General features: G+C 43.4%; 1 protein-coding gene across 1 annotated transcript in view; it reads left to right on the forward strand.

The window, feature by feature from the left end:
• Nucleotides 1–445: 445 nt before the first annotated feature.
• The window catches only part of LOC115014038 (breakpoint cluster region protein-like), a 39541-nt gene continuing 16227 nt past the window's right edge, over nt 446–23759 (forward strand). Inside the window, exons 1-5 of the mRNA XM_029440678.1 lie at nt 446–2302; nt 3016–3351; nt 20062–20234; nt 22138–22242; nt 22580–22765. Coding sequence (XP_029296538.1) covers nt 1369–2302; nt 3016–3351; nt 20062–20234; nt 22138–22242; nt 22580–22765 — 1734 coding nt within the window. The 5' untranslated portion in view covers nt 446–1368. The remainder of the gene's footprint in view (nt 2303–3015; nt 3352–20061; nt 20235–22137; nt 22243–22579; nt 22766–23759) is intronic.

Here is a 23759-nt window from a genome sequence, read left to right on the forward strand (position 1 = left end):
TTGTTGCGCTTAATGTGCGCATATATACATTTTTCTTTTAGTTAGTAGTAGACAGAAGAGTATACATTTATTAAAATTATGATTAAAAAAAATGCTTACTAAAATAAACACTCAAACAGTCAGATAGCAAAAGGTGAATTTAATCTCACACAGTCTATGTTATGTTTTTGACATGTAAAAATGATTTCCCCTGAATCTGAACATCTTCATAATTAAATAAGGTTCAATAGCTACCAGCTAAAATAAAATAAAACGACTTACTTCCATAAAAACAATATAACCATATTGACATATATGTTACAAGTACAAACAAAATGATACATAATGCAAATAATTATCGTTTTTTAATTTTTTATTAAAGAACAATGGTTTAAACAGCATATGCAACATTAACACGTTTAGTTAATAAATCTCGAAATACCGCGTTTATTCGCGCAATTGGAATTTCTTGAGGCGATCTATCACGTTGTACTTGAACGCACCTCTCTGTCAGTTGGAACTTTCTAACCGTCAGATGGCGACATTTTCACAAGGCACGGTTTGCTTTCGACACAATGAACTTCGGTAGGATTAACCAGACTTTTCAGAGCATAACTAAAAGGACAAGTGTGCTGTGTGTGTCAGAAAGATACATATATACAGCTAAGGTAAGACAGGGGGGAACAATTAAGCTAGTTTAGTGTTATTGGGGCTAATTTCGAGCTAACAACAAACAACAAGCGGATATTGTTTTAAAAGTCGGGATTCGTTTTTCCTCATCCAGCTGAAGACAACACCTTCCTGCACTAAACCCTCATGTTCTCCACGCAGAGGGACGTTTTCTGCCTTTAAAGTGTCCGTTTTCACCTTAACACACCATATGTGTTCAAGCTGTCAGAGCGTTTTTCAATATTTCCTCGCATATGTTCTACATTCCTCTTGTCGTAATAAGCTTTGCTTGGAAACTCGCATTTTGACAAATGATATTAGTTGTTTTAATGTATTCGTAGTGTAAGCCTAAATCACATCCATGTAGCCCCTCCTCTCTCGTTGTGCTGCTGAACAGCCACACAGAGAGGCAGTCTGACAGCCAACACACAGGATCTGCACACACGAGCACCAGGAACAGGATCAAGTGTGAGGACACAGGACACACATCTCACTTCTTGGACTGCGTCAAAAGGAGTAAAGAGATTGGAGCTGAGTGGATGTTCTCCTTGTGTTTGTGAGTAAATGCTGTAAGTGGATCCTTCCTCACTCTGGACAACACTTTCTCTGCTCTAGCACTATGGAAGCTAAACAGTCAAGTCCAGCTTTACTAAGGTATGTGTTGATTGAATAGTTTATGTCAGAGAAATAATAATAATAATAATAATAATAATAATAATAATGGTTGAACCAGTGGGGTTTGTGGCGGCATGGAGAGCCCAGTTCCCTGAGTCTGACCCCCCTTGCATGGAGCTGAACTCGCTGGGCAACATTGAACAAGAGCTGGACAAATGCAAGACATCCATCAGGCACTTGGAGGAGGAGGTCAACAAGGAGCGCTTTCGGATGATCTACCTGCAGACTCTGCTTGCAAAAGAGAGGAAGTCGTATGATGGGCAGCGATGGGGATTTAAAAGCGCACCCCACATGAATGATGGAGATTTGCCCAGTGGTCCGGACAGCCAGAGGCTCCACGCAGATGAGGCTAAACCACATCCGGAAGCGGAGGTGGATTGTGCATCTCTGGGTAAACACAAAGGTGGGGTGTCACCCGTTCGCCAGGAGTCAGAGATTCCTGATTTCCCCCTGGGCACAGGCTCGGTGGCAGCTCTGAGATCCAACTTTGAGCGCATCAGGAGGGCCAACTCTCACACGGCCGGAGACGGCAGAGGGTTGTCAGTGATGGAGAAACCTTTCTATGTGAACATGGAGTACCATCACGAGCGAGGCTTGGTCAAAGTCAACGACAGGGAGGTCTCGGACAAGATCAGCACCCTGGGCAGTCAGGCCATGCAGATGGAGCGCAAGAGGTCCCTGCACTCCCTCCCAGGTAACCTGTCAGCTGCCACAGGGGACATCAGCAGGGCTGTGCAGAGAGGCAGATCCACCGAGGGGAACTACAACGGCTCGTATGATGACGCCGAGGTCAGCCCACACTTCCGCTCCACTGGGGGGAAGTCTGAGTGCCAGCCTTACACCAGTGTGTATGTTGGGGGAATGATGGCGGAGGGGGACACTCGAGTTATCCACATTAGGGACCACAGCATCGAGGAGGATGCACACCTCACCTGGCCGAGGTGCTCCTACTCTCCCGGCAGCTTTGATGACGTAGGAGGTGTGTAAAGTATCACTGATGAAGTGAAGACATCTTTCTTTCTTTTAGTAAAAACCTTGGAAAACACATTGAGGGAGATTTAAGCCGGTCATGATAACTGTTTTTTATATGTGTATATATTTTTCCCAGAAATAATTGCGATATTATTGTAAGTTTAAGACCAGTTTATGCTCCTGTTTGTTTATGCTCCTGTTTGTAATGCAGTTTATGCCACTGACATACAGTAATGATAATTTAATAACATAATAATGCTAAATACATCTTTTCAAAAAGCGATGAACTTTTAATTCTTAAAAATAATCAGACATTGGAATTGGAATGTGAAAAAAAAAATAGAAATATCCTAAATAAATCAAATGAAACAATAAATAAAAAGGGTGTGTACGCAATGCCAAATTCTTTAATGGTAGTGAAAACCCTGCTGTGCATTCTGTTATCATGGTCGAGGTCATGTCAATATATTGTACAATAAGTCGATAACATTAAAGGATTGAGGTCAAGTCAATAATGTATATCGTACGATAAGTTGATGGCGTAAAACTAGTCAAAAGGTCATGCCCATATATCGTACGTTAAGTCGATATCGTAAATATTATCGAGGTCATGTCCATATATCGTATCGTATTGTGGCACACTTTGTGATATCAGCAAATGTAGTATCTTCCAAAGAATCGATATAATATCGTGATAAAACTTGTGATTTGCACTCCTAGTAGGAGGAGGCTACACGCCCGACTGCAGCTCCAACGAGAACCTAACATCCAGCGAGGAGGACTTCTCCTCGGGCCAGTCCAGCCACGTGTCTCCCAGCCCCACCACCTATCAGATGTACCGGGAGAAAAGCCGCTCACCCTCCCAGCACTCCCAGCAGTCCTTTGACAGCAGCAGCCCGCCCACACCGCTGTCTCAGAAACACCTGAAGCAGCAGGTGACGGTGTCCGAGGCCTCCATCATCGGGGTCCGTAAAACAGGCCAGATCTGGCCCAGCGACGGGGACTCCACCACGTCCAGCAGGAACTCTCATGACAACGGTGTTCCAGGAGATCTGGGTAAGACACACGGCACAACACAGACGATTCCTCAAGCCTTAAAAACAGAAAAGTATTCTCTGGGTTGGGGAAAATAAACGCGATACAGCATAGTATTTGATTCTTTTTGCGTTGCAATATTGTGTCGATACACGGACGCAAGTATCGATGTTTTACAGGGTTTCCGTGGAGCCGTAAAATGTCTTAAAAAAAGGCATTGAATTCATCTAAAAACAAGGACTTCATTTGTATTAAAAGGTCTTAAATTAATCTTTCAAAAATGCTTTTAAAAATGCTTAGACATAGGAAGTGTTTCTTTTTGACATTGCAATAAAAAATCTTAGAATAATTGGTAATATCTATTTTAAAAATAGTTTATCAAACGCTTCTCACATTAAAGATTTAAGTATGGTGATTATATTGTATCTTGGGCCTCTGGTTATTCTTGTCCCCACTAATGGGTGGAGATGATAAAGTACTGAACAGCACATTAAAGGCCTCAGCTGGCCTTCATCCAGACTTACGTGTTAAAGGCACCGAATGTTTTGACCTCATACACTCAATCCATCCTAAAATGTTTTCTGGAGCTGGGATTATAATGCACATTCTTTTTTTAAAAGCACATTTCTTTTTTTGCTTTTGCCCTTTCCTTGTGTTTCAACATATTTACTTGATATAATCTTTTTTTATTTATTTTTTTAAAGGCCAGGTTTGATCAAATGCATCTTCTCATTCTGTTAAATGCACAATATGTCATTCTTTACTACTAAGGTTCTCTAAATCAAAACAATAACACAAGACAGTTTGGTGGTGTCGTGAAGTAGTGGTGCATCATGGGAGTCATTGCAGTCAGCTTCTGCCGGTTAGTATTACTTACAGAGGTCTCCTCTCCAAAACAAACACGCTGATTAAAAGCAGTAAAAACAGTGAATAAAGCAGTTAGAGGTTAAACATCAGAGTTCCTCCTGCACGCTGTTCGGATGCCGCTAACGTCTGTCAGCTTGTTTCTGTGAGAACTTAAGATCCAGACGTCCGACGACTAAAATCCTTCATCCTTCAAATATGGAGTTAAAAACACCAGGATGTAAAAAGTGTCTTTAAAGCTGGATAAAAAGTCAGTTTATGAAGCTTCTGGCTACAAACACAACGCTGACGCTTCTCAAAGGGGAGACGACGCCATGACAGGAGAGAGAGGAAACGTTACCTTCAGGGACATTACACATTTCTCTGTCTCACTACATATACAACACAGGACTGATGACACCATGACAGGAGAGAGAGGAAACGTTACCTTCAGGAACATTACACATGTCTCTGTCTCACTACATATACAACACAGGACTGATGACACCATGACAGGAGAGAGAGGAAACGTTACCTTCAGGGACATTACACATGTCTCTGTCTCACTACATATACAACACAGGACTGATGACACCATGACAGGAGAGAGGAAACGTTACCTTCAGGGACATTACACATGTCTCTGTCTCACTACATATACAACACAGGACTGATGACACCATGACAGGAGAGAGAGGAAACGTTACCTTCAGGGACATTACACATGTCTCTGTCTCACTACATATACAACACAGGACTGATGACACCATGACAGGAGAGAGAGGAAACGTTACCTTCAGGAACATTACACATGTCTCTGTCTCACTACATATACAACACAGGACTGATGACACCATGACAGGAGAGAGAGGAAACGTTACCTTCAGGAACATTACACATGTCTCTGTACACTACTCACTAAATATATATAACATAGGTCTAGTCGAAAATGTTACATAGTCAGAATTTTATTTGATCTGCTCGCAGCTTTCATCCATATTGAGTCTGAATATTATCATGAGTATACCCTGCCATGATGCCATGATGCCATGATGCCATGATGCCATGATGCCATGATGCCATGATGCCATGATGCCATGATGCCATGCACTGCCTCTGAACAGTAATCCAGTGGTTTCGCAGTTCTTTCAGGAGTGTTTTCTTTACCCGTTGTGAGCAGGCCTGCCCTCTCTATCCCGCCCCCTTCTGCTCTTTGCCCGCTGAGTGCTCACAGAGATGCTCTGACTGAGACAGCGGCTGCCCCCGGGCTTCCCAGTCGCTCGGCCATGTCCACCCTGAGTGTTTATTTGTCAGCGCACATCAGTGTTGTTGTCCTTGGTGCAGAGTAATTAACTTAAAGGGGTTTGTCTAGCGTGATACATTTAGGGAGGCTCTTTGTTACGGGAGGAAAAAGCCCTGACAACAACTCACTCAAAAAAAAGGATCGAGGGGCTTAAAGTGTGTCATGCGGCTTCCAATCAAAACGCCTGCCATCAGGGTTTCCTGTTGTTATGCGTGGACACAATAGGAGAATCACTCATTGAGGACGAGTATTGACGTGTTAACAATATAACAATGTTAAGTGGGATAAGGAGGAGAGTGGTCGAGGCAGCTTTGTACTGCCAAGGACAGAAGGAGAGGCGGGGAGTGGGAACGTTTGTCAAAGTGAACGACACACGAGGACACCAGGATATTGTTGAGGCCAAAGAGGGATTGGGATACAGAGCGCGTATTAGGATTTTAACTGAAAAATTGTCTGCCTCTGCCCCCCCTTCCCTCTACAAAAGTGTTATCCACTGTGGGTCAGATTAAGCAGATGAGCAGAATAGTGCGTTGTTATATAAGGTGATCCGGTCCAAAGCTGTTTGACACAAAGCATGTGACGAACGGGCAGATAGTCCGTGATATAATCAGCATCAAGTGTAAGCTAGCTGCTCGCAAATCCATTCAACGTGGTTCTGCTGTCAGGATGCTTTCAGACTCAGAGCTCCTTCTGTTCATTCAGCAGAACAAATAAGAGCTGATGCACAGAAAGTTTCTCCAGAGGATTAACATCTGTGCTGAGAGAACTAAGATCAGGGTTCTGCTTACAAATATGATGTTGGTTGCATTGTGGGTAATGTAGGATCCAGCGTTTATGACTAGCCAGGATATCTCAGCACAGATATCTCAGCACAGATATCTCAGCACAGATATCTCAGCACAGATATCTCAGCACAGATATCTCAGCAGTAGTATCACAGTACTTGTGTAGTACTTGTGTAGTACTTGTGTAGTACCTGCGTAGTACTTGCGTAGTACCTGTGTAGTACTTGTGTAGTACTTGCGTAGTACCTGCGTAGTACCTGACAGTAGTACCTGACAGTAGTACCTGACAGTAGTACCTGACAGTAGTACCTGCGTAGTACCTGACAGTAGTACCTGCGTAGTACCTGACAATAGTACCTGCGTCGTACTTGCGTAGTACCTGCGTAGTACCTGCGTAGTACTTGCGTAGTACCTGCGTAGTACTTGCGTAGTACCTGCGTAGTACTTGCGTAGTACTTGCGTAGTACCTGCGTAGTACTTGCGTAGTACCTGCGTAGTACCTGACAGTAATACCTGCGTAGTACCTGCGTAGTACCTGACAGTAGTACCTGCGTAGTACCTGCGTAGTACCTGACAGTAGTACCTGAGTAGTACCTGCGTAGTACTTGAGTAGTACCTGCGTAGTACTTGCGTAGTACTTGCGTAGTACTTGCGTAGTACCTGCGTAGTACCTGACAGTAATACCTGCGTAGTACCTGCGTAGTACCTGACAGTAGTACCTGCGTAGTACCTGCGTAGTACCTGACAGTAGTACCTGAGTAGTACCTGCGTAGTACTTGCGTAGTACTTGCATAGTACTTGCGTAGTACCTGACAGTAGTACCTGCGTAGTACCTGACAGTAGTACCTGCGTAGTACCTGACAGTAGTACCTGACAGTAGTACCTGACAGTAGTACCTGCGTAGTAACTGACAGTAGTACCTGCGTAGTACCTGACAGTAGTACCTGCGTAGTACCTGCGTAGTACCTGACAGTAGTACCTGACAGTAGTACCTGACAGTAGTACCTGACAGTAGTACCTGACAGTAGTACCTGACAGTAGTACCTGACAGTAGTACCTGCGTAGTACCTGACAATAGTACCTGCGTCGTACTTGCGTAGTACCTGCGTAGTACCTGCGTAGTACCTGCGTAGTACCTGCGTAGTACTTGCGTAGTACCTGCGTAGTACCTGACAGTAATACCTGCGTAGTACCTGCGTAGTACCTGACAGTAGTACCTGCGTAGTACCTGCGTAGTACTTGCGTAGTACCTGCGTAGTACTTGCGTAGTACCTGCGTAGTACTTGCGTAGTACCTGCGTAGTACCTGACAGTAATACCTGCGGAGTACCTGCGTAGTACCTGACAGTAGTACCTGCGTAGTACCTGCGTAGTACCTGACAGTAGTACCTGAGTAGTACCTGCGTAGTACTTGCGTAGTACTTGCGTAGTACTTGCGTAGTACCTGACAGTAGTACCTGCGTAGTACCTGACAGTAGTACCTGACAGTAGTACCTGACAGTAGTACCTGACAGTAGTACCTGACAGTAGTACCTGCGTAGTAACTGACAGTAGTACCTGCGTAGTACCTGACAGTAGTACTTGCGTAGTACCTGACAGTAGTACCTGCGTAGTACCTGACAGTAGTACCTGCGTAGTACCTGACAGTAGTACCTGACAGTAGTACCTGCGTAGTACCTGACAGTAGTACCTGCGTAGTACCTGCGTAGTACCTGACAGTAGTACCTGACAGTAGTACCTGACAGTAGTACCTGACAGTAGTACCTGCGTAGTAACTGACAGTAGTACCTGACAGTAGTACCTGCGTAGTACCTGACAGTAGTACCTGCGTAGTACCTGACAGTAGTACCTGACAGTAGTACCTGAGTAGTACCTGCGTAGTACCTGCGTAGTACCTGCGTAGTACCTGACAGTAGTACCTGACAGTAGTACCTGCGTAGTAACTGACAGTAGTACCTGACAGTAGTACCTGCGTAGTACCTGACAGTAGTACCTGACAGTAGTACCTGAGTAGTACCTGCGTAGTACCTGCGTAGTACCTGCGTAGTACCTGACAGTAGTACCTGACAGTAGTACCTGCGTAGTACCTGCGTAGTACCTGCGTAGTACCTGACAGTAGTACCTGCGTAGTACCTGCGTAGTACCTGACAGTAGTACCTGACAGTAGTACCTGCGTAGTACCTGCGTAGTACCTGACAGTAGTACCTGCGTAGTACCTGCGTAGTACCTGACAGTAGTACCTGACAGTAGTACCTGACAGTAGTACCTGCGTAGTACCTGACAGTAGTACCTGACAGTAGTACCTGACAGTAGTACCTGCGTAGTACCTGACAGTAGTACCTGACAGTAGTACCTGACAGTAGTACCTGACAGTAGTACCTGACAGTAGTACCTGACAGTAGTACCTGACAGTAGTACCTGACAGTAGTACCTGCGTAGTACCTGCGTAGTACCTGACAGTAGTACCTGACAGTAGTACCTGCGTAGTACCTGACAGTAGTACCTGACAGTAGTACCTGACAGTAGTACCTGACAGTAGTACCTGACAGTAGTACCTGCGTAGTACCTGACAGTAGTACCTGAGCATCATGTGACTCCCACCTGGTTCCCTCTTCCTGTTTGAAAGCGGCTCCAGAGGAGACGTGCTGCTGACATCATTTCCCAGCTGCCTCCTGTGGACGTTGCTTTGTGGATTAGCAGAAGTCTGGATTTATTCTCTGATGTTGTAATAACATTACTGTGCACGTTGCTGGATTAGGCTTCGGGCAGGGAGCCCGTTTGAGGTTTTTTGCAATAAACTTCTCTTTGTTGTGGTTCGTGACTTTAAGGGAGCAGTTGGAAAGTGTTTTTGTTGTTGTATTCATCATAAAGCATTGCAGCATTCACTGAAATCTATTAAATGAGCCTAGTAAAGCTAACTTAATCTCAGTGTTGTGAAGGCGCTTTGTGCTCCAGTTAGCTGAGTATTGTGTAACTATTAGACAAAGCTTTATAAACTGTACAATGCAGTCAGCGGTTACACCTAAATGAGGCTTTCTCTTCTATAAAACCTTTTTCCCTCTGGACAGAAAACCCACTTTACATCTGCCGTTTCTCTCCACTGGGAAAGGTTACAAACAGAATTGATTCCTGGGACAATGACACGCGGTGCTATGTGACGCACGTGGAATTTGATACATTATAAATAAAATCAACAAGGATTTGGATAATTATCATGATTTAGTCAAAACATACAATTGGCTCTCCTCAAAGCCACCAGACTCCATTGACAGAAACAGTCATTTTACCTTGCTGATTGTTGTAAAACACACTTCATTCAAACAAAAAAGCAAAATACAACCCATCAAAACCATCTTTGTCCGTCTTTGCACTGTTGCAACAATCACCAACTCTGGTGTGGTGGAAATGAACCAGAGTTCACTGAGTTAAATGTGCAAATAAACGGCTGTATTGTGCTCTTCTCAAAGCCACCAGACTCCATTGACAGAAACAGTATTTTAACCTCGCTGAACATTTTCACTGTTTACTAACCCTGCTAACGTCACACACCAGAAACAAACACAAAGGCATACTTGTCTACTGGTAATGTTAAAAATGTTTTAAAACTCATTCTGGCAGAAAAAGGGTTCAAGATTTGGCGTGTTTATGTTCTGCACCCTGTCATGTCGCGTGAGAGCTGACGTGCTCCCTGCTGCTGCTGTTGTGAGTGTCTTAGTGTCTGGCAGTCCGTCTCCTTCTGGTAAAAATGACGGCGTTAGCATTAGTAACACCTTCTAACTGACACAAACAAACCCATACGTGTGAGCTGCATCGCTGCGTGAGATCTTTAGTGTAAAGTCTAAAGTTGACACATCTCAGGAGACCTTTTTTCTATGAATAGAAGAATCAGTGTTGTCTCCTGGTTTCTGGTTATCTAGGCCAATTGTCAAGCTTAGCTGTGAATAGAGCTGCTGATTAGCTGTGGGCCTTTAAGGAGGCCAACTCTCTGATGGCTCTATTTTGCCATAATTAATTATCATCATGACACTGACATGCCCGTGGCCACAGCTTTCTGCAGAGTGTCTCATGGTTAATGTATAAATGTTAAAGGGCAGGTGAGAATTTTCATGTGATTTTGAAAGTATGACGCTGATAATAACCTATAATAAAACATCCACTTATATTACGGCATTATCAGGTTATTACCCATTAATGTCCCCGTTTTAACCATTTGAATCCAAATGTTGCACAGGTTACCATATTGTTCCCAAAATATCACCACATTATTACTAAATAGTTTTGTCTTGTTGCTGTCGACACAAACAGAAGCTTCAGTGTAATATTGCACACAAATACCCGGTGTTGCCCCCGCCAGCGAGGTCATGTTCTCTGCCCCGTTTGTCTGTCCGTCAGCAGGATTACAGAACAACCACTTTACCCATTTTCATGAAACTCAGTGGAAAGGTGTAACATGGGCCAAAGGAGAACTCGTTACCATATGGACCGGATCAGAATCACAGGGTGGATACACACGTTGTGTTCCCACCATCGGGAAAAAGGTATCGATGTGTTTTTAAAATACAACACGTCTTCTTTGTATCGTTCATGTTGTTTCCACATTACGACTTAAAGCTCATGAACTCTCTGAAGTCGGAACAACGACCCATTTTGAAAATAGCAGCATCTAAGGAGCACTTGAATGCGTCATTGACCTTCTAGCTATTACCAGGTCACTACTTTAGATGGTCTTACTTCATTATTACCTCTTTATTATCAAACCTTTTCCAACCAAGCTGTAATTTAAAGTGCTGCTGAAATAATAAATCTCGCCATTACTTGACTCATAAACCCTCTAAAAAGCAAGATCTTGTCTTCTCGGATGCATTTGTCTGCGGTGAGGATGTGGCACAGTTTGGTGGACAGGTCTGTCTGGGAGGGCTGTGACATTAATAGAAAGTGTCTGTCTGAAAAGGTGATGAAGGCTGTCTGAATGTCTCGGCCTCGGTCCAGAGATTGGCAGTACTTGCTGCCTCAGCAGGAGTCACACCGCTGCCGCCGGTCGACACTCCCGGTTAATTGCAGACTCATGAATATTTGAGGTTCCTCAAGGAAGCCCAGACAGGCCTATCATTGTACCTGGATATCAACATCTGAGGTTTGGTGGTCAAGGAAGCTAAAGAATTCAGCCTCTCCCTTTCCGAGGGTAAATGTAAGCCTACAAGAGGAAGTGCTGGCAGCTCTCTCAGTTCGCCTCTACAAGCCTCTTTCACTCTGGACAAAAACACACCAACATCTGACTTTTGTCTTCAGTGGGAAAGATTACAGTCGGCTTTCATTCCTGGGACAAATGTCTGCAGTAGTCACGGTATTTATTGGCTCCAGCTGCCTTTAAGTGAATAGTAAAATAAATCAACCGGCATTTGGACAATTCTGATCATTTATTAACGTACAACACATACAATTAACATTCTCTCCTCAAAGCCACCAGACTCCATTGACAGAAACAGTCATTTTACCTTTTAAAGGCATACTCCTCTTCAAGCAGTGTGTGTGTGTGTGTGTGTGTGTGTGTGTGTGTGTGTGTGTGTGTGTGTGTGTGTGTGTGTGTGTGTGTGTGTGTGTGTGTGTGTGTGTGTGTGTGTGTGTGTGTGTGTGTGTGTGTGTGTGCGACACCTGTTCTTCTGTGCAGTGTACTGTAAAGTGGGGGAAAGCTGGCAGGCCATCAGTGCACCAGGCCAGGCATCGCCAGCTGCTCTCAGTAAAAGCCATGAATAGTCTTTTTGTTCCTCCCTTTTAGAAAACAGCGTAAAAACACTTGTTTAGAAAACTATGCAAGACTGTTCACATCAGATTATCCTCTGTCTTCACTTACTAACATGCATGTTTCCATAGATCCAGAGACCTTAACAGAAAAAATACAAATCTCTAGTATGTCTATGAGGCTGCGGGCCTCCCCGGCTCAGTGATCCTCCCTCGTGCTCGGCCTCAGCCCTGCAGTCTCAGCTCCCCTCCCTGGTCCCACTCAAAGGGCCCTCTGTGCTGCTGGCTGGCAGGCCAAGTGTTTATGGAATGTCTCAGCTGCTTGTGGGGTGTGTGGGGGGGGAGCGGCTAATGAAATGTTAAGTGTTGTATGAGTTCACCTCTCTCACCACAGCCTGACCCACGGAGCTTGTTGTGTCACAGAGTTTGTTTTAGACTAAATGTTGATGCAGGATTTCTTTCGGATGACACTGGTAGCCCATAATTACCTGCGTCTCATGTAGAGCTTTGTATTGGCACATGTCATGACACAGAGGGTACGAATCACTATACTGTAGGCGATAGATCGCGATAAAAAAACAACTTAATTGTCATATTATAAAGAACACACTTCCATATGTATAAAATCTGATTAGTTCTCCTAATAATACATAATAATATAAGTTTGGCATCATTGCGTTATAACCACCGTATGAGGGCACATAAACAAGGAGGACGTAAGCAAAGCACGAAGGAGCTCGGATTACAACTGGCAGTACTCCTCTAAATCTTTACTCATCATATAGATGTTTGCTGCTTTATTAACGCACTGAATATCAAATTGATAACCTTTAACTCAAACTCTATTCTCTGATGTGTAACACAGTATTATAAATCCTGAACACACAGCAACTTGGTAAATGTGTCGTGTCGCTCGGCAGATTATGTCGTGAGCTTGTCACAGTTCAGCTCATCAGGTGAGGCCTGGTCACAAATATTTCATTCTATTCAGACATGCAAATGAATATTTGATCATACCTGGAGGTCACTTTGATTTTCCATGTGGCTGATTACATGTCTGAAGTGTGTTCATCATCTGCCATCATCAGCAGTTCACTGTTAAAAACAAAACACGAGGCGATATGAGCCTAAAGACTGGCCGGGCTGCAGTACAGCCTTTTCAAATCAGGTGAGTCTCAGGGACAACACGCATCGCTCAACATCACTGTAAAAGTTCTGTTGTCCCTCGGCCTGAAGTTAAACAACCATTGAAACAACAAATGAAACGCAACATATAAAAATAGAAGAACAGGAGAAAGCAAAGCGTGAACAGCTTAACAGGATAAGAAGCTTAGAGGAGGAAGGCAGCATCATGCAAAGTAGGACATTTTAAAAAACAGGCAAATAATACAAAACAATGTTCAGCATAGAATCAGCACAAAGTAATGAACACAAAGAACCGTTATCTGTGTTCATAAGTTTAAATGCTCAACCAGCGTTGACGACGGAGGCCGTCTCAACACTATCTCCTATGGAGAGCAGTGCATTGTGGGAGTGTTGCGAGTTGGAGGCGGTCTGTGTTTGAATAAGGTTAAAAGATCTAAACTTGCAAATGAGTCTGTCGAGCAGCACAACACTTTGACCTTCTGTCAAACTAAGCGATGTAGTTCTGAAATGAAACAAGATTCCGTGGCGTTGCAGATTTCTCCCTAAATAACATGAAGTTTACGAGCAGGCCGCCATGTTGGATTCCTGTTAGAAACGGCGAGCAGACAAACGGGGACCAATCCGGTGCATGACACAATCCGACAAAAGAAGCACAGACAAAAAGCACACTGAGGATTACGTAGCGACTGCACCATATGTTATTCCCTTCTGGTAACCTGCGTACATATGCAAACGTGTATTCTCTGATACGCAGCGCTACAAGCTGCCGTCTGACCACCCTGAGCTATTTCAACACGCTGATTGGTAGGTGTGCTGAGGCGGGCGGCACAGTTCTGACCCACGCCGCTCAATGACTGCCACTGATTGTAGGGCTGTCCTGCAGCAGATCAGTGCTGGTGGGCCTCGCTGCCTCCCCCAGCACTGTGGTTTTAAAGGGGCCTCTTAATGCAGCACACTTCACAAGGCCCAGGATGTGAGGACCATGTCGGCTAACATTGTTTATATGCCAAGACACACAGCCGTTTGCCATAACAGATGCCGATATGGAGAAAAATCAAATATCTTATTATTATTATTCTTATTATATTCTTATTATTATTCTTATTATTCTTATTATATTATTATTATTATTATTATTATTATTATTATTATTCTTATTATATTATTATTATTATTATTATTATTATTGTTGTTGTTGTTGTTATTATTATCAGTTACAATGACCCTTAAAGGGATGAGAATGTAATTATAAACCTGATGAATAGAAGAGTAACGATAACCTGTTCTATAACTAAAGCCTGTTTACATGTTAGCAGCATGTTAAATGAACTACTAAATGATAAATAACATCAGCTGTGAGCTTTTAATATAATGTGATTATTAACAATGAACATCCGGTTCCTTTAATGCCGCAGAGAAGCGAATGTACACGGTATGATAACCGTTAAAACACATGCAGTGGTATTTCGCGATGCCAGTATACAGAAAATATATGAAGAGATGGATTTAGTGTTCGTAGACTGGAGACCAGATTTACTGTGAAGTGCAGATAAATGAAGGGAGGCCGTCGCTGCGTCCATCATCCTTCACCCAGCGCTCCTGTTTCCCCGGTGACCACACAGTCCGCACGAGAATCCATTTACTGGAGCCATAAAGTGGTGCTAAGCTTTTAACAACATCTCACATTGGCTTCTTGTGCAAAGGTGCAACCTTTCTCTCCAGATCTATACAGCCATTAGAGAGGGCGGCACCTTGTTGTTGTTGCTCTGAGGTGAATTATAGATGTTTGCATGTGAGTCCAGCAGCGTCTGAGCCGCATCGATCGCCACACGTCTGTGTGTGGGGTTTATTTCTGGGAGCGTGCGATCTGAATTCTGTCCGTCAGCTGACTGATGTTTGTGTGGATGGTCAATATGTTCACAGTGGGGAACAATAAGTGGGCTTTGATTGTCTCTCTTTCTCTTTTTTGTCAGAGCATTACACGCGAGAGCCCGTGCGCCTCGAGCTTTTTAAACACGGCGATCGGTGGATGTGGCAGCACTGGGCCTTTTCCCAGTGGGGACATTATGGATGCTACTATTCTAGTTCCAGCGCTCTCTGACAAATCAATACGCCTCTTTGCTCTTTGATTTTTATTTTGGGAATTGCTCTCTGAATTTATTCCCATCAGTTGAAAACATTGATATTTTATCTGGTAGTTTAAACGTGTCCAGAAACGTGTTTCTCTGGTTGCAACTTTTCACGTTTGGGTTTCTCCAGAACCAAAAGTCATTCTCCCCCATAGTCACATGTCCTGCTGTGACGTGTGAAGGGACAGGGATATAAGGTTTGATCATGATACCGGTGCTGTTGTTGACATCGTTCTGTTCTTTATTGATTCCTGATCAATAAAGAATGTTGAAACAAAAAGTAGGTCCACTCAGGTTTTCAGCGTCAACACAGGATTTGTATTATCGGAGTTTGAACACGGTGGAGATTGTCTGCCTAATAACCTTTGAACTTACAGTGCTCCTTTTCTTAAAAAGATATAACTTGTTAAACAAATATAAAACCGACTGATAATAAACAAAGAGATTAAATTAGCTAAAGAAAATGACAAACATCACCCAAAAACCAAGCACCAGTAGACCTCTCCATCCAAATCATGATGTTTTTAAACTGCGAGACAAACATGTCGGCATCGATGAAAGGAGACGTACGACTGATGGACCGTTTGGAGCCGCTCCTCGAGTCCCAAGTGAAAGGCTGTTGTGTTCGTGCAACCAACATAAAAACAGAAATAACATTGTGAAAGCGTTCTGAGAGAAAGTTCTCTTTTCTTCTAAAGCCGTTGTGAAATAAGAGCACGTGATTATTTCAGTGTTGTCATCCGTCATGCTGTCTTCAGCTGCACATCTGTCTCCCTCTCTGCCTGTTTATTCATCTCTATGGATTAGGATTAGGCTTTGAACGTGTCTTTGCTTTGTCATCAATAGGACATCCAACATGTCCGCTGTGTTGCACGGCTGTGTTGCACGGCTGTGTTACACGGCTGTGTAGCACGGCTGTGTAGCACGGCTGTGTTGCACGGCTGTGTTGCACGGCTGTGTTGCACGGCTGTGTAGCACGGCTGTGTTACACGGCTGTGTAGCACGGCTGTGTTGCACGGCTGTGTTGCACGGCTGTGTTGCACGGCTGTGTTGCACGGCTGTGTTGCACGGCTGTGTTTGACTCCTGTTTGCATGCAGGAGGAAGGAAAAGTGTTTCATGATGATCGATGAGTCTGCACGAGGAGACTGGAGAGTTACTTGTTCTGGCCGAGTCCTTTTATATCCTTGACTTCTATTTTTAGTCGCGGTGTTTAGTGCGGAAAGCAAAGCGACTGTGTGTTAAAAAGTGATTCCAACCATAATCTGACATCTATGAAATCATGATTTGTGGAATACGATCAAATGAAATTCTTGAAAAACACAGAATTACAGAGACGTTCCGAAAGCAAAGCAGCTTCTCTCTGATCACACAGCTCCCAGCTGTTGGGCTCAGCCGCGTTATGTAATGTCATTAGAACGTATTTATTACAGCTCTATGGCACAGTGCAAATCATTGTAATCTGCAGATAGTTGTGTACGGGACAGGGTGGGATATAAAGTGCCATACAAAAGAAGAACTGTGGGACAGAATAAGAAAGTCAATGTGGAAATAGTGAAAGAGTTACATACCTGCCTCTGACAGAAGGTTTGGAAGCAACCTTAATAATTGGGAGATCAAATATTAATAATTTACCAGTTAAATTAATAAATCTAATTCAAATGTAACAGTTTGTTTGTTAGTAGTTTATTATAGTTCAGATTTATAAACATCTTATTTTTCATACCTTAACTTTATATTAATATATAAAATATATAGTAGATCTTTTAAACTCTGAAGTATGGATATTGTATTCTTCTTAACACTATAAGTTGTTCTCTACTATGAAACGAGTGTTGTGCAGGTGTTGTGCAGGTGGTTGGAGGTTTTAAAGGAGCAGTCTGTACTTTGGTTTATTTGTTCAGCTCTCGTTGAAAAGGTCACAAAGGACATGAGAACAGGTTGCACAGAAACAAGCGCGGTGGAGAACAACAAGCAAGAGGACCTGCGTCTCCGTTCAGCAGATCACAATCATTTACTGGAAGCAGTGATAATAGGAATAAGTGTCTTTAACTGCAAAAGGCTGGAATGTAAATATGATATTTGTGACCGATAGCTGAACGCGTGTCAGGAGTGGGAGCTGTTTGTGAAAGACGACCTTGTGCACAAAGTCTGTTTCCGCTCTGCAGCAGATGAATGGCTGAACTTACCGGGCAGACCTGCACGGACACTTCCTCTGAAGTGATGGCCAGAGCATCGCTGCTCACCGAGGATCTATTGTGATGTCCACTTTACACACTGCAACGAGCCCTGTGCATTTATAAAATGTCCCTTTTTAAAGACACAAATGTCTCCGTGTTAAAGACTTGGAGAGAGAGGAGACAGGCTGTGTGTTCTAGATAAAGAACACAAAACAAGTCCACCTCTTCGTGACGGAACACTTCACCCACAAAATGAGCGTTTGTCAGTTATTTATCGCGTTCCTTGGTTTTTCTGCCTCCACCGTGAATGTTTTTTATGATGAATTGAAGTAAATGGAGCCGCGTTGAACTACAGCAAACTCTAGACTGTCACACAGTGCAGCGTCATCACAAGTACTTCACTAAAGTTCAAATATAAAAGACTTTGGACTCGCCTGCACGAGCGTGAGACGAGAGATGTTTTGGGTTTAGTGTTGCAGCAGTCGACTGGATAAAGAGACGTTATTATTCTGCTGAGTTGTGAGTTCGTAAGACGAGATGTTTTGATGTAGTTTCTGTTGTTGAACGCGGCGGCTCCATTTACTTCAATTCATCCAAACTTCTCTCCTGTCTTGGATTCTGTGTCCGCCGTCATGTTGTGGGTGAAGTCTTCCTTTAAGAACATTAAATCCTCTGAACTTATTCTTGTTTTGTCGTGTTTTTCCAAGCTCTGACTTGTTTCTTTTTCCTGGAAGGAGATAGTTTGTGGGTCCAAGGCTGCGGCCTGAGAGAGGATGTGTTATTCATCCAGCGCCGGGGCTGATTTATAATCTCTCTGGAACACAGAGTGGCCTTTCACATGGACTTCCCCTGTGCTCGGACGCTGTTTGGCCCGCAGTCGTCTCTCTGCCTCTCACTGTTTGTTTGAGTCCTTTGTCACGGCCTCTGTGGATGTCATCCTGTCAGTGCGTCGGTCTGTCCAGGCCTCTCCAGGGTGACTCGGCTTTATCCTCCCACGGTTTCCGGAATCCTCTCTTTCCTGTTTTCAGCCTCTTCTGAACATGCCGTCCTCCGCAGTGCTCGACGCGTCGGCCTTATTGTTTGTTGCTGCTGTTGGAGATGGCTATTCTGCATCTGCCACATCCTTGCTGAGGATAATGAGGATAATGAGGATAATGATGATAAGTGCTGGTGAGTCAGGGGTGGCTGACAGTGATTACAGGATACACAGCATGTTGAACATCTTCAGGGTGTCTTAAAAAGTCTGAAATCACAGTGATGATGAGCACAATCTATTTCTGACTTATTACACTTGTTTCTGTCAGCACAGTGCAACACGTGGGTTTCTAGTTATGGACTGAACCAGGGGCCCAACAGGTTAAAGGGTCAGAGCCCCTGTTTGAAGCGAGTGTTCAAATGTATCGTCACAAATAGACTTGAACATGACCTCAAAGAGACAGATTACAACCTCATAGAGTCTCAGATGCAAAAAGACTTGTACAAAGAGATGCAAAATGTGTATGAAGAGACTCAGAACTACCACAGAGACGTGAAGTGACCAAAACGAGACACAAGACTAAAGAATAGACACAAAATGACCACAAAGAGTCTGAGACACAAAGCGTCTACAAAGAGATGCCAGAATGTAAAATGACCAGAAGCAAAGAGACACAGAACTACCACAGAGACCAAAACAAGACCAAAAGAGGCAGAACACATCCACAAGCAGCCGCAAAACAGAGAAAGAGATGCAGAATGAGAGGTCTCTTTGAATCTGGCTCGTGTTGTTATGTAGGAGGTGATGGGGCCTTCACATGTCGCAGCCCGGGGGCCCGTCCATTTTTCTAGTAATAAACTCCCTTTCTGCCTATTTTCTTATTTTCCCAGGAGAACTCTGCTGCTCTCTGACTTCAGCCCTCTTTGATTCGTCCACTCACAGAGTGAACATTATACGGTCACAGCCTCTCGGGCTCTCTCTGATCCTGAAGGAGACGCACACAACAAGGCATGAGCAGAGCACGTGTGTTGCCCCTGCAGTTTCCCAGGCTTATCCACTTGCCTGGCACGAGCCCTCGGTGGCTGGCACAGGCTGAGGGTAGATGTGTGTAGGTGTGTGTGTGCAGGTGTGTGTAGGTCACAGGTTTATGATTTGATATAAAGACAAATGGCAGTAAGAAAGCACGCTGCTCTGTGTTTATGGTCCGACGACACCAGTGTGTCAGCCTTCGTTAGACGTGTGTATCTATCAAGCTGAGAAGAATTCTGTTTCATTTAACTTCATGTTATTCAGCCGCTTGTCGCTCGTTCCTTTAAGTCTCAGTGGCTTGTGTATGTACACAGTATTCATTTAGGAATGTGTAGCATGTAAACATACCACCAGATGAAATGATGGAGGTAGTTCATGCACATGTCTTCAGTGATTAAAACAGTGTTTCTCCAGTGGACACTGGACTGAGGGGCTACGAGCTAAAGGCTAATGCTAGCTCAGCTTGCTCCTCTGATGACTTCAGATCCACGATGGCTCCGTGAGAGGATATTAGAACACCAACAGAAGATGATGTTTGAGTTCCACATGTGTTTACTACAGTTTAAAGACTCCCCATGTGGCTGTTGTCCTTTGTCTCTCACAGAGGCTCCATACAGCGAGACCCCTCCGTCCTATGGATATGAGCTGGAGCACTCGGAGCCTCGCCACGACCCTCTATCCTTCACCGGATCCCCGACCTCCTCGCCGCGACTCCGCTCCAAGAGCCGGAGCAGCAGAGACACCCAGTCCTCGGGCTCTCTGGAGTCCACGCTGTCGGTAATGTTACTGGGTCACCTCCCACGTGTCTGACACGTTAACTCCTTCTTCTTTCTCTGGCTGCTCTGCTGTCCCTCCCCGGCCTCCCTCCGCACAACATCCAACACTTTTAGCAGCTTCTCATTCTGTGAGGTCATTGCTTCTTCGTCTGTGCGTTGGTGGAACAGTACCAGATCAACCCCAACATCCTCAAAACAAAAGCAGAAGTGTTGTTAAAGGTTATGTCGAGTCAATCATTTCAAATACATGGAACCAAAGTAAACGATGTGCGTCCCCTCTGTCGTTGTAGCGTTCAGTGCTTCACTGAATTACGCCAACATTTCCGATAAGCGTTGTTGAAAGAGGACGTTGCTGCTTGTTATTGACTCCAGTGGTGGGAAGTAACTAAGTACAATTACAACTCCTGCACTTAACTTTGAGGCACAGAATGTAATACTTTAAAAACACTTTTCTCTACATTTATCTGACAGCTTATTAAATACGTCCCAGATTAAGATTTTATAAAACATATGATCGCTTTATAACATCTGATTCTGTGCTCCACATTAAACTATCCAACAGAATGTAAAGTAGTTCAAATGTGACCTTAAACGTGTTAAAGCGTCCGTAATAATAATATATATATAATAATATATATATAATAATATATATAATAATAATATATATATAATAATATATATATAATAATAATATATATATAATAATAATATATATATATAATAATATATATAATAATATATATATAATAATATATAATAATATATATATAATAATATATAATAATAATATATATAATAATAATATAAGTGCTTTTACTTTAATACTTTAAATGTAAGACTTTTACTTGTATTGTCGTGTTTTTTCTACTTTTTCTGAAGTAAAAGATCTAAATTCTTCTTCCACTGCTGCAAACATCTGTATTGTTGTTGGTGTGCACAGAACAGCACCCCCCCCGTGTGCTCAAACCACTAAACGTTGAATCCTAGTAAATCATAAACAAAAGCAAATCAAAGCAGAACTGCAAAGAGTTATTTAGTATTTCACTTCCTCAGATGACATCATCATCTGGAAAGCTTTTCTGCTCCTGTCCTATCTGTGGTGTTCTCATCCTCTGGGGGGGGGGGGTCTGATACAGTAGAGGGCTGCAGGAATGTTTCCGGTTCCTTTGTCCTGAAGTCACCGTGTGGACAGTGTGGACATACGGTGTAAATGTTTTCATATATTGTAGTTGTAGTGGAATAGAGTTGTATGATGTGTCTGAGCATAATGTTGATATTCCTCATGGCGTCTCATTGTGCCTTTACACTTCCTGCGTTACGTTACCTGCTTCTAGACGCCGACAGTAACGTGATATTGCCTCGCAGTGCTGTTCTCACGACGGCATATCGTACACACAACTTCCCATGTCGTAACCACAAGCTCACAAGTTCTGAAGGCAGCGTTAGTGCTGCTGCAGTCTTATGTTAGCGTTCTGCATTTACACTTCAACAATCATAAAGTGGCGTTCATTTGTGAAGGTTATCCTGCTGAACAACACGTGTATGAATCATGAACGTTGTCCGGCACAGAGATTATTTTCTAATAAGGTAACTGCTGCGATGCTAACTGACCTCCGACACAACGGAGCGGCCCCTCTTGATGCTGCACTGAGCGTCTCCCTGACATGAGCCCGCAGCGGGATGACTGATGGCTTTGACCTGTTTGGAATAACAACATCTCTAGAAACACATTCGTCTTCTTTAAGATGCTGGGAGTCTCTTGGAATGTAAAACTCCTCCAGACTTTAATCAAATCTGTTCTGTCCCTAACCCCACAGTATCTGCAGCCAGGGCTCTGCAGAGGCGTGTGGGTGGTAGTTCTTCATGTTCCCATCATGAGCGTCTTCTCTCCATGTTTGTGTCAGGTGGAGTTGGAGCAGGAGAAAGGGCTGGAGATGAGAAAGTGGGTTCTGTCAGGAATCCTGGCCAGTGAGGAGACTTATCTCAGCCACCTGGAGGCTCTACTGATAGTATGTCTCACACACACACACACACACACACACACACACACACACACACACACACACACACACACACAGTTACTGACATTAGTCAGTTCACAGATTCCTGTCTGCTAAGCTGAGTTACTATATTCTAACATTTACCATCATCCTGTAATTGCCACTTGTGGTTCCAGTGGCTGCTGCTCAAAGTATTCCCTGTTACACACACACACACACACACACACGTATTCTTTAAAAGAAAGAGAAGATTCTATTTAGCTTGTTTCAGCAGATCTTCTAAACTCTAAATCTAAAACTCTTCTTTCTACAAACTCATTGTGCGATCATGTGATTATTGATCCAGCCCATGAAGCCTCTGAGGGCCGCAGCCACAACTTCACAACCGATGCTGACCATCCAGCAGATCGAGACCATCTTCTTCAAAGTGCCGGAGCTTCATGAGATCCACAAGGACTTCTTTGATGCTCTGCTGCCGCGGGTCCAGGACTGGAGCCACCAGCAGTGTGTGGGCGACCTCTTCCAGAAGCTGGTATTACCCCCCGTCATGAAGTGTGTCAGCACAAGCGTGCCAAGTAACCATTGATGTTAGAAATCAATTTATATTGTGTAAATAATATTAAAACTAATGTAATAAACCCTCGGCAGAGAAGTCAAATATTCTTAAAAAGTCTTAAAAGTTATTACATTTATTATTATTATTATTATTATTATTATTATTATTATTATTATTATTATTAATCTGAAAAGAGGTTTTAATTGGTATTAAAATATATTATCACAATGGAAATAAACTTTACTGTGTTTTATCCTTTTGACACATTCCCCACAAAGACGCTCTGCGTGTCTTATTTACATATTTATTTTTTATATATTGTATATATTTAATAATTTAATAATAAATGAATTGGTTAAAATTGGTCTTTAATTTTTCCCCAAGTGGCATCTAAAAGGTGGTTAAAAGTCCTAACCCTAAGTTGCCTGAAGCTTCAGGAACAAGTTGAATGATTTCAAGATATCGTCTGGAGGAAAACGAGTCATGACGATGTTTCAAAGCTACACACACTTGTTTTTCCACTTGTTGTGTCCTGACATGAACGAAGCAGAAAAGGTTCAACCAAAAGAGCGAACATTGAAATGTGAGAAGTGTCTGAAGAAATGTTGCAACAACTGATTAAAATCCCTGCAGCACAAAGTGAAGTACAGCGATCCCTTCATCTGATTTAAACCCAGAACAAGCGTCAGAAACATGAAACCTCACAGCATCATGTTGGCTTTAGATCAAACAAACCACCGTTCGACAAGTCAGTAACTTTCATAAACTAATTATAGCACTCCTTAAATGTCCTGCCTTGATCATTAATAATACTTAAACGAGGGGGACTTTCAGGTGGCAGTCGCTGGCTGTGAGTAACGCTCAGGGGAACACGCAGTGCACATGTGAGCAGACGGCCTGGAGTCCTCCCCCGGACAGATGAAAGCCTCGCTTCACCACATTGCAGGCAGTAAAGGAACAAAACGCTCTA

Source organism: Cottoperca gobio, chromosome 9, assembly GCF_900634415.1.
Source record: "Cottoperca gobio chromosome 9, fCotGob3.1, whole genome shotgun sequence".
NCBI classification, from domain to species: Eukaryota; Metazoa; Chordata; class Actinopteri; order Perciformes; family Bovichtidae; genus Cottoperca; species Cottoperca gobio.